This window comes from Eublepharis macularius, chromosome 7 (genome assembly GCF_028583425.1).
Source record: "Eublepharis macularius isolate TG4126 chromosome 7, MPM_Emac_v1.0, whole genome shotgun sequence".
NCBI lineage: Eukaryota > Metazoa > Chordata > Lepidosauria > Squamata > Eublepharidae > Eublepharis > Eublepharis macularius.
The window spans coordinates 93919195-93931632 of NC_072796.1; the positions used below are offsets into that span (position 1 = coordinate 93919195).

General features: G+C 42.0%; 1 protein-coding gene across 3 annotated transcripts in view; it reads right to left on the minus strand.

Moving 5' to 3' along the window:
• Nucleotides 1–12034, minus strand: part of ARMC1 (armadillo repeat containing 1) — a 53825-nt gene extending 41791 nt beyond the window's left edge. The window contains exons 1-3 of one of the 3 annotated variants that reach the window (XM_054985319.1): nucleotides 11837–12034; nucleotides 8552–8751; nucleotides 5110–5201 (exon numbers count right to left, since the gene is read on the minus strand). In XM_054985319.1, coding sequence (XP_054841294.1) covers nucleotides 5110–5201; nucleotides 8552–8725 — 266 coding nt within the window. In that variant the 5' untranslated portion in view covers nucleotides 8726–8751; nucleotides 11837–12034. Of the gene's footprint in view, nucleotides 1–5109; nucleotides 5202–8551; nucleotides 8752–11830 lie in introns of all 3 variants that reach the window. The other 2 variants (XM_054985316.1, XM_054985317.1) reach the window with 2 other exon arrangements.
• Nucleotides 12035–12438: the final 404 nt, after the last annotated feature.

Here is a 12438-nt window from a genome sequence, read left to right on the forward strand (position 1 = left end):
GAGTTCCCAACACCGTAGTTTTAGTTCTCAAGGCTTGCACCCCTTGGAAACACAGTTCTGTGCATCCACTGTGGTAAGATACTTGTTATGTTTTAGCAATTTTCCTGGACTGTGGAGCAACATGTACCTCCCTCCCCAAAAATTTGGCATCTTGATCAGGAAGCACAGTTTGGTTCCTGGCCCTCTTTCCCCTGCTGCTCAGCAAACCCCAGCAGAGCAACAGCTGTAAGTTCCAGAGAGTTCATTTCCCCTCTTGTCATTCTACCAGATAGTGGAGCTAAGGTCACTTTAAAGATTCGGGCAAAATCCTTCCCATCCCTGAGCTAAGGTTCCTGTTTTAGGTCCACAGTTAAGGACACTTCAGAGTTGAACAACCATCCAGTGATAGTACGAACTTCTTGGTCAGGAGAAAATTTCCTACTCTGCCTAAAACCCCCTGCAGAAAGCAACAAAAATGTTCAAGAAGAGCCCAAGCTTGGACAAATTAGAGAAGAGGGTGGTTGAGAAAGGTCAAAACCCATGGGAGTTGGGCTCATTCTAATGACTCGACCTCATGCAGATGCTCGGGGTTGCCTTCCAGACTCAGTGTGAGAGTAAAAAGTTGTGAGATTCTAAGAAAGAAACGTGCACAGCTTGGAACCTTTGGGTTGCCCTGAATAAATGTTGCCAGTGAAGCCCATGTAAAACTTGAGCTAAAAGATTAGGACCTCAACAAGCTCTGAATCGAGAAATTCGATCTACTCATGGACAAAGGTACCCTTGCATCCATTGTCCAAGACACCAGGCATAAATTAGAGGAAGCTTTAGCCCGTGCTCAGGCTTCTGAGCAAAGAGTTGCAGCATTAGAGCAGCAACTCACCCAAGCCCTACATGCAATTCAATATCTAGCCACCCAGTCTTAAACTCAGTGCTGAAGTTAGTCACAAGGTGTGCCACAAAGAAATTAAATCCTTAAAACAGCAGTTAGGTCTACAGAGAGCCTTAATAGCTTCAGACCATCCACACACTCTCCCAGACTTCCCCAGCCCAGCTTCCTGCAAGCCCCTGCCAGAGGGGGCAGTTTCCAAGACCTTTTACAATCTCATCTGGAAAACCTCCATTCCTCTTCATTTGGTAAAAACCAAAATAGTAGAGAAGCATGCCACTAGCGGATGTATAGAATGCCAGGAAACTGCCACCAAAGCAAAAGCCATAGTGGACAAGCTGGGCGTCTTTAACAGGGACACTGGAATTGCATTGCGCACAACAGTTTCATTTGCACCCCACTGCAAATGGAGCAGATCTAACCCAGCTAGCAAGGCTTTGCTCATCCGGTGTGGACTCCCCAGCTATTGAGTCAGGCATAGCTACTAGGGATCTCACCTCTCTTCGCATGACTCAGTGGATAAGGGGAATGGTGCAGCTTGTTTGCCCTGGCCAAACTGAGGACATGCTGTACATCAGGGAGCACAACAACAGACCACAGTATGTAAGGAATAAACACAATAAAAATCACCGTGTGTGATCTAAGAAACAGACCATCAAAACCCTGTAACAGTGTAAGAAATAACTGTGCGAAATCTCCATTATATAGTGTCTGCTGCTGAGTATAGCTGTAGAAGACTTAATGTCAATGCATGTTGCTATGAAAAAGAGTGTTTAATACATCAAAAACAAAACATCAACCATAACAAGGAAAATAAAGAAGCAGGATGTACAAAATCAAAGTCCACTACAGGTAGCTGGTAACTTGCTTGTTTCAAATAGAAATTTTCATCAGGTACATTACAATATCTTGCTCCCAAATAGTTATTATGTAGTTATACACAATATGCAGTGTGTGCAGTCAGATTCTTTAGAAGGAATTGAGCCGCAAAAGGAGTAAACGTCTTTTGGAAGAATTCCAAGGGTAACACACACTCTTCCCACAATAAGCAAGCACAGCAGGCAAAACCCATAATAAGATGGCATGCTGTATAGTGTATATCATGGAACGCCAGGCTTCAGGTGAAAGTCCAAAGGCGTATGTAGCTCATACAAAGCTCCTCATCACCACTGCCAAGAAAGTCACAACCTGGGAACCTATGACTATGATGAGGACGACTTCAAGTGGCTGCTTTATGCCAGCCTCAACTCACAGACGGAAGTAATGGTAGGACCATTAGAGCCAACAAATCTCACATGGAGGGAACTTTCAGATACAGTTAGGAAGTTAGCAGACCTTTTCCAGGAGTCTAGAGCTCTTAAGGTACCAGCATCAAGCTCCCCCAGAAACTTAGACTCCAGGTGCCCTGAGCCCATTTGGATGGTTACATACGTATGCCAATAACAGTCCCCATTCCCAGTACAGGAATGACAGAGGTAACCAATCTGCTCAGCCTTGTGCAGGCTGGGGAAGGAGGAAATTGAGAGTGGAGTGGCGATGGTGGGGGTAGCTGAAATTGAAAGGACCAATGCAATGGTCCCAGTTCTGGCCCTGCATGCCCTTCCCAGCACAATCACAAGCCCGTCCCAAGATTCCACTCAGGGATTCCCAGCAGAATCAGCCCTCAGCTCCCAGGCAGGCATCAAACACACCGGAACAGCCCCATCCTCGCTCGTCCCAGCCACCAGCATGGGATAAGTATTGCGCAGTGATGTGGGCCCAGCTTAAGAGATGACCCAGTACGATAAGCAGCCGATGTCTGTGCTTGCCAAAGCCCTCTTCCAGTCCAGAAAGGACAAACCAAACATGAATACCCAGCCTGAAGTTGCCCTGACAGAAGCATTTGTGCTTTCTCAAATGTAGGAGATATATGCTAGGGGTGCCTGAGGTCAGCACCTCTTCCTCAAGGAGTTGTAGCCAAGCTAGTGCTCAACAGCTGGGGGAGGTCGACAGTGAAGGCAGGCATCGGAAGTAAATCTCCTGCCACCCTTCTCGTAGACACTGGAGCTTCCCTTAATATCTTGCACCCTGATTTAGCTGCATGTGGAAACCCAACTGAAAAACTGTGGTCCTTGCTAGGTTTGGAGGTGGAACACCCTGAGCTGAAGTCTGGGAAAACGTCTCCCTCTCCACAGGGACCCTCAAAGCCCCCATCACCACCTGTGAAAATCAAAGGGAAGACCAGGGAATTTTAGGAATATCTTTCTTCCAAGAGCACTGGCTCACCATAGACCTCACAAACAGTCTCCTCTGGAATATCGATGGTGGCCCTAAAGCAGTCATCTGCCATTCACTGATGTGCATCTCTTAACGCTTCCTTATCCCTAGCCCCACTTGCTAGCAATCCACAGATCAAAGAATTTCCTGAGGTATGGGTAAATGACAAGGCAGAATATGGTACAGTGAAGGACACCTATGTCCCCATTGAGGGAAAGGATCCCCCTCCCCAAAAGCAATGTAAATACCCAGCAGGAGTTGAAGCAGGAATTGGCAAAACCATTAAAGAACTTCTATAACGGGATGTAATTACTCCCATGCAATCCATTTGCAATGTGCCCTTATGGTCAGTCTTTAAAGCAGACAGAGTCACTTGGGAATGACTGTAGGGGAAAGATCATTATCTACTTAAGACCATGGAAAGCTGCTGCCAGTCAGAGGAGGAAATACTGAGTTTAGACCAGTAGCCTGACAGGTTAATCAAGGCATTCAAGAGTAGAAGAATTCACCAATGTACGACAAAAGCTTGTTGCTAATAATCTACTCATAAAAATAACACTCGAACAGAAAAAAGCCACAAGAGTTCCTACCAAAGGCTGCTTTCAGATACAATGAACAATCCGCTTTCAATGCACTTTGCAACTGCATGTTACTGTGCGAAATAGGAAAATCCACTTGCAAATGATCACGGGAGTGCATTGAAAGTAGGTTCAGAATACATTTTTCAGCGGGTATGAAAGCAGCTAAAGTGAGATGATTATCATATTCATAAGCATGAACTGTGCTACTGCAAATACGATTTTTGCTGCTTTCTCCTTCTGAAAGGGCTACTTAGGACATCAGCCTTGACTAACAGAAACCTGACTTTATAGTTGTGCACTAATTTATTTAGCATTACAATTATTATTATTAATCCAGGATAAAGCATAGTCCGATTTCCTTCTAGCCTGAAGAATTTCTTCCTTGAACACTTGGTTTTCATTCAGCCTGTTTATCAACATCATTTAATATTTCAGCTTCTGTTCTCCAAATCCAGAAGTTTCACAAATTCCCTGGCTTCAAATATGCAGAACTGATCACCAGAATGTGAAGTGAATTTGTGAACTCTGGTTTGAAATGAACCTCATCCACCATTAAGTTTGATGCACACAAATTTCCAAAAAAGGATGGGGAGGAGGCAGAACTATCCAATATCATGTGTACTTAGTAAACCAGGAAATTACACACCATTTCATCAGAATTCCATCTTGCCTTCATTGAAGATGATTTACAGATAAAAAAGTAATAATATAAACTTTAAAAACATAACAAAAACAATGTGCAGCAAAAAGACACCACAAATGATATTTTGCTGCTGCTATTATAAGTATGATGAACACAACAATAATCAAGTCAAACATCAGGAGTACACTGACCAACAGAACAAACATATCTCGTTGTCTCCATGAGAGATTGAAAATTTGGACAATATTGCCCTGAGAAAAACTGAAGATGGCAATGAGAAAGTCAAGAGTGCAATCCTAGGTAAATCTCAAGTTCTCTACACAGGGTTGCGCTGTTACAAATCTGACTGATTGGTTCACCAGCTACATGGCAATAAAATGGACAGAGGCAACTAGGGAACAGTCTTATAAGTAGGGCAAATGGGCCGTATTTTGGAGGATTCAATATGTCAGCGGTGGGAGTCGATGCTATCTAAGTTCTGCTGAGGAAAGCTGACATTCTTGCCTTTAAAACATTGCTCTTCCAATATTCATACCTGAATTCCAACTGCACTAGATAGCTATTTTCATGACCCAACTGATTTTCAGCTACATTTTTTGGGCAGAAACATTTGGCTGGATCCCATGAATCCATTCCACTAGTGGGCCTCAAAGAAAGGATCCTTTTGGTGAAGGAAAGTGCCTTAAGTACAGGAAGAGATCTGCAGGATCCAATTCAATAGGAATTATTATGTACAATTATTGTAGATGACACAATATACTTACTTCTGTATCACAGTTTGTAAGCTCAGCATCATACCCAGTTCACTCTTCATCTTCTCTCTGTTGGCACGACATTCAGCCAGATAGCGGAGAGCCTGTAACAAAGCGTGGATCATCAAAACTTAAGGTCATTTCATTTCTGTGGTATAACGGGGCCTTTCCTCCCACTGGTAGACTCCGCTCTGCCTACCCCTCCCTTTTCGCCTCTGGACAGGCACATGAAGGGGCTGTCTCCCTTTCCTGTCTCCGGGTATTTGCTGCCACCACTGCCCTGTATGGGGTCCTGGTCAGGCGGGACAGCCTCTTAACCTCCCTCCTCTGCTAGTGGGCCCAAGCAGTTGGGGGACTATGTGGAACAGAAGAGCTTTCTTCCTTTCTAAATTCCAAAAATCATTTATTTAACTTCTAACTATACACAGGCAAATATACAGTGAACAGAATAATAAATCATAAACCCCTACTCTATCTCTCTCATGCCCTGATTAGATGTTGTGTAGGGCAGGCCCAATCCTTGGATACCTGGGGTTACATTAGATCTACGTCTCCCCTCAGAGCCATCTCTCCCTCAGCTCTTCAGCCACCAACTGGCAACTTCCAACTCCCCTCCACCAACTCACTCGCTCTCCCTCCAATCACATTCTAATCCAGAACTGGCCCCTCCCCTCTGCAGCCCATAGAAAGTTAACTCCACAAACAGAATGGCGTTTCTCCACAATTTCCCTTACTTTTTTTGGGAAAAGAGTATTAAAACGTGCTACAATATTTGATAGTGTGCAAGGACAATGGTTAGAAAATATGCTGTTTTATTGTAATTTTTTCTTTTTTCTTTTCTGATGTTCTATCTATATTTAAATAAAAATATTTTTTAAAAAGAAAATATGTTGTTTTAGCCTGTCAAGTTACATCCAAAAGCCAATTGGTCCACACTGCCAGGAAAATGACTGTTGCCCCAATATAATTTTAAAATTACGTTCAGGAGATTGCCCCTTCCAATTTCCTGTCAGAAAACATATATATTATACTACCAGCTGTACACTAATCAATACACACACCTCTAATCAGTTCCAAGTACCCAAAAGAGAACTGGGAAGCTTCCAATTCAAATCTTGTGAATTCAAATCAAACAGAATCGAATACCTTTATTGGCATAACAGGACATACATATGCACAGTCAGCAAGGAGACAAAAAAAATCCCTTGCCCCATCACTTAAACCACTAAAAGAGAAATCCTAAGCAGAGTTACTCCAGTCTAAGGAACAGGCTTAGACTGGAATAACTGTTTAGGATTTCACTGTAAGTGACCTTACACAAATTACCATCGTGTAGTGGTACCACCCCCTCCCCACACACACCCCTCAGCAATCTGGAGATACTGACCTAACTATAAAATTTACTGATAATGAAATGCAAAGTCTAAAATCTAAGAATTAGGCAAATAATAATACAATTACCTATCTATACCAGAAAATAAGCACACTGACAAATAGTGTAGTATGGTAAGTTATCAGACTAGGATCTGAGAGACCCAGGTTTGATTCCCCACTCTGCCATGGAAGCTTGCTGGATGAATTTCAGCCAGTCGTTCAGCCTACGCTACTTCACAGGCTTGTCGTTATGAAGATAAAACAGAGGACGGGAGAACTATGCTGTAAGTCATTTTGGGTTACCACAGTGAATAAAAGGAGGGTAAAATAAATAATCAAATGAATGTATTGTCGAAGGCTTTCACGGCCGAAGAACAATGGTTGTTGTGGATTTTCCGGGCTGTATTGCTGTGGTCTTGGCATTGTAGTTCCTGAGAACTACAATGCCAAGACCACGGCAATACAGCCCAGAAAATCCACAACAACCAATCAAATGAATGTTTACAACAGAATTACCCCTCACTAAAACAATGTTTCCAGCAAGCTGACAGGTTTATAATTGCTTTTATCCAGCATAGATTCTTAGTTGGGCTGCTGTCCAAAGCATTATTTTATTCATTTAGAAAGGAGAGAAAGACTGGTCTAAGATCACCCAACGAGCAACACGGCACACGGGCCTTTTAAACCCAGGTCACCTGGTTCTAATCCAAATACTGTCTAATATATTTGTGTTATATTTACACTTTTGTTGCTGTTGCTAAAAGATTTTGTTGCTGAAGCAGCATTTCTATGTGTTTATTTTTGTGTTAATCAAATGAGGTGTTTTTATGCTAGAAAAAGAATTCCTTCAGGAATAAGCTTAGGAAATTTTACTAACTGTTGCACTGAAGCATTTGAGGTTTTTCATACCTTCTGTTCAATATTTGCATTGTATCAGAGTTGTAAGATTATACTGCAGCATTTAGATAACAAATGACACCACAGGACCTTGCAACAAGTACTCAGACTGTTACCTAATTGTTTATAATAACTTTGTTCTGTCTTTCCCAAACTGCATTAATATGTCATGTCTGCTGCTATAATAACTGATTTTTTCCCAAATCAGTAGTTTCATCATTTAAAAGCTACATTATGAATAAGGGTTGAATCCAATTTCACTTGTGTATGGGCAAGCTAACCTCTGCTTGCACAAGGGTGGTGACTTCCACCGATCTCTCTTTTCCCACAACAACTCTCCATGCCACATCCCACCCTGTTCCATATGCACCCCAACCCTCTGGACCAGTTCTGCAAGGATACAGCAGCCAAGAGCCTTCTTGTGAGCAGAGCTCTACCTGCAACTCTGCCATAAGCCTGCAACTGATCTTTAAGCCCTATAAAAGACTACATATGTCTGTAAAACATACAACTAGCATTTAGTCATATGAGAAAGTGGTTTTATATCAGATTTTATAGAACACATAGCAGCTATAGAATTGCTGTATTCATGTAGACCCTTTTCTTTTCTGAATGTTAAATTGCAACTCATCAAAAAAGTCAACCATGTTAAAAAAAGAATTTTTTACGTCTGGATTGCCAACTAACCTTTTAATACTATTTTCAGCACTGGCTCACTAGGAGCTATAGCTGGTTCATTAACTACCTTTCATTTTAACTTTGGCAAGTTGTATGAACGTACAACCCACAATTTGTTGAATGTCCTCTTTCCTCAAAGTAACCTGCCCACAAAGATAACAGTATACAGAGAACAAAAGGACACAATAAGCCAACATTTATGCACAAGCCAGGATTCATTACTTATATCGGGATTAACCAAACCACAGTCTGAATGCAGGCTTGGTCCCTTATATACGCAGATCTGTGCAGCGACATTACAACATTGGTACTGGCTAATTTTTGAAACTTTTATTATTTTAAAGTTATTTTACACAGATACATTTGCATTAACATGCCAACATTTGTTTCAATTGCCTGCAAATGATCGCTTACTATTCAGATTTTAAATTTAAAGGGCCTTCAATAACTGAGATGAAGAAAGCATACAAAACAACTGCATGATGAGGAAAATGATTATACTTACAAGCAAGGCTGAATGGACAACTGGAGGGTTGGGATGGTCCAAAAATAAAATAAGCCCTGGTAGACATCCCTGATCCTGGACAATTGCTCGTCTGTTCAAGGGGTCAGCTGCTAGATCCCTCAGCTGATTAACTACAGCCAGTGCATCAGGCTCCTCGCTCATGGTGGAATTCATTTTCCCTTGTCATACATAAAATCCTGCTATAAAGGAAACCGTATTAATACCATCACTCTATTAAAGAAACTACAAACACACATTATGATTTCCTTTGAATTGTTTGTAACAGATTTCAGAGCATACTTCTTAAAGAAATCTTTTAAAAAACTATTTGGGGGCAACAATTCCCACATGCTGTTCAGATCATCCTGAAAAGCAAGTTTACAAAAACACAATAAACTTACTCTGTTCAAAAACTCAACCAAATTCAAACGGCATACTCATTAATGCAGGGCTTAAAAAAAGTTGTGAGCATTAAAAAAAGTAGTACAGGCATAGTGATTTTAAGATACTAAAATCAGATACAGCAGCTTTTTCTCAAGAAATAAGAGCTAATACATGCCAATGAGTGTTGACCTCTGTGGATGCCTGCATTTATCAGTACAGTTAAACTGTCAGTGGCTCATTAAATCAGTTATGGTATTTTAAGTAAGTAGTTCTTAATTTTTCTGTTTAAACCAGGATCCTCCAAGTCTAGCCATATTCTTAGTTCCAAAACTAGAACTCAACCCAGTATCAAAAACACTGCAACTTTATTAGCACCAGATACTAAAGGTATTTTACAAAGGGAATGATAGACAGAAAGAACACTCCACAAGCTTTCTTAATTCGCTTTGAACAAACATTATCTAAGAGGGAGCCTCCTAGAGTTTCTGATTTGACAGAATTAATTGGGTGATAATTAATATCGACTAAGAGCCAGTTCTCACTTTCCTTAGGGTTCTGAGGTTCCCTGTAACAAGTATAAAACACAAACGAAACCCCATAATTGTAAAGTATGTAGAACAGAACTATATTTTCTTTAAAAGTAGCAGTGACTGGAACCCAGCCCTTCATATTTGACAGGGAGCACCTGAATTATGTACACAAGTATACAGAAGTAGTGAGTGCTGGCCCTTAAACTTTAATATATGAAAAGGATTTAAAAAGCCATTTTAGGGAAACTAAAGGATTGTGTGTGCACTGGTCAGAAATGTTGACTTTTTTTCCTTTGAACAGAACAGTGCAGTATCATACCATATACTGGTTTCCACTTTCCAAAGTCCCTTTCATTTCAAAACTGGCTTGCAAATAGTTCAAGAAATGGGTCCAAAGTTCCCTTGGGTGAGCCAATGTAGGCATCTTATCCACTGGAAAGAACTTCATACAGCATTTGTGTCAGTTTTTGTTGGACATAACATTACGATTAAAGAATTTGTAATATATTTCTATACAGGTTTTGCCATTTGAACACAGCGGTATGTTTATAGTCCAGCCTGACACAAATACTGGAAAGGCAAAGTTCTTGGACTGCTGCATGCTGTCTGGCAAAAAAATAAGAATACCATACAGGTATTTGCTCAAATATCAGGATTAGTAGACTAATATATTATAAGACTCACAAAACATGCACAAAAATATGAAGAACTAACTTGCCATTTATAACCATTAGCTGCAAAACAGAATGTGGGGTCTTCAGATTTTTAACCAGTTCACAATTCCAAGGACCTAATTAGAACAGCTGGAAACAGTGGAAACTTACCACAGTTGCCCACTAAGATATTCAGCAATGGCAGCCTGAAGGCCCTAAACAGACAGCTTGCCTACCACTAGTAAGTTGTCATTACATAGCCTCAGAGACATTAGTGAGAGTGTTCCAGAGCACACTCTGAAGTCACACAGGGACAACAACAAGACCCAAGAGAAACCATGATCAGATTCTATAATAACCTCACAATCAAATAAGTCTGTGATATTAAAGTAGTAATATCCCCATAATTCTTTAATAACCAAGAGCACACACTACAGCATGGTTCAGAAACTTCTCTAATGTGCAGATTTCTGTGGCAGACACAGAGGTCATACAAAGGAAAGGCACTACCAGAAAGGTTCCCAGAAGGTGGAGAGTTTTATAACTACTGAGCAGGAACACAAGCTATACACAACCCTAGTTTCTGGTCCCAAGTAAAGCAAGGGAAGGATAACATGCTCATAAAAATATTATAACTGTACACGTTTCACATAAGCAAATATATCACTGCAGTTCATTGCATTTCTATGGCAGATTTCAACACTCAAAAGGCCTACAATCTGACAAACCTACTATTAGTCCTACTAATTCAAGAGTGCATAGAATTGTAAAGTACAGCTGAATCACATTTACTCTTCCCTCTAAAAAGCCCTACCATATTATTGTGACTATATACAGTTACCAAATGTTAGAAGCAGCAGCAAAAACTATTCCTTCTTATGTATTGTCGAAGGCTTTCACGGCCGGAGAACGATGGTTGTTGTGGGTTTTCCGGGCTGTATCTCTATTGTATAGAGATCTCTGTCTTTTGGTGCTACACCTCTGAAGGTGCCAGCCACAGCTGCTGGCGAAACGTCAGGAACTACAATGCCAAGACCAGGCAATACAGCCCGGAAAACCCACAACAACCATTATTCCTTCTTAAAACGAACCTAGTATTACCCAGGCTATCCTATGCACTGTTAGCACAAAGGAAAAGTGAACTGGACTAGACTTATTCCCAATTAATAGCACAGTCCTACGCAGAGTAAGTCCACTAAAATCAAGCTTGCATAAGACTGCAGCCTTTAAAAAAAAAGATTAAACCCAGTTCATCATTAAAGATATACAACCAAAACCAAGGTTTCAACATAAAGCAATGTTGCTTGGCAGTAAGTCTCATGAATACATTGGGACTTTCTATTCATTAAACATACACAGGATTAGTCCGTGAGGTCCCACTGAACTCCCCTGGACTTGTTTCCAAATTACATGCATATTACATGCTGCACGCCTAGGCAGCAAGCTCACCTGGAAGTAAGCTGAAATGAACACAGTGGGGCTTACATCTGTGTAGACACTGAGCTTTAAGTTTCAGAGAAATGTCGTCGCTGAAAAGAACACACCAAGAGAAGAGGCTGGCAGCAACTGAACTCGGGGGCTGCGGTGGAGAACACCCAGAGTACTCACCGGCCTCCCCCGCCGCTCAGCATACCAGCAACCGCCCCTCAGCTGCTTCCTGCCTTGAGTGCTGCCACTTCCACCCCCTGCCCCAGAGATTCCCCATTACCCACCCTCACTTTCATAGGGAAGCGCAGAAAGGGAGGCGCTTTGCTGCTCCCACTCCGACACAGAAGGAACTCGTCCAAGTCACGCAAAAGGGGCTAGCTCAGGAAAGGTGCTTTGCAAAGAGGTCGCCTGGATCAGGGTCCTTTCCCCGCAAGAGGCAACATTCACTCCTCCGCACCGCTGTATTTTCCCGGGCTCCGATTGGCAGCGACGAAGAGCGCTGCTCTCCATTCATGGCTCACCTTGTTACTCTACCCTCTGAATGGCCGAGCCCTGGGATGTGGAGATCGAAAGCATTATGGGTTACAGTCTACTGGGGGCTGCGGAACTACAAATCCCAGAGACGCCTAGTAGGTTTTCACAGACTCCGGTATTAAGGAGGCCGATTGCACGATGGGACTTGTAGGCGCTGGTCAGCCATATCGAACGCAGATAGAACATCTATAGCGGTAGAGGGCCATAAGGCGCTTTATGAGCGCCAGCTCAGTCCGGAACGAAGAGCCAGCCGTTCCGGCCGGGTTTCTCACAGCTTCTGTAAACACTGGAATCTGATTCTTTTACATGCGTTTAGCAGAACGTTGTAGAGCTATCACAGTTCCGTGATGGGAAAATG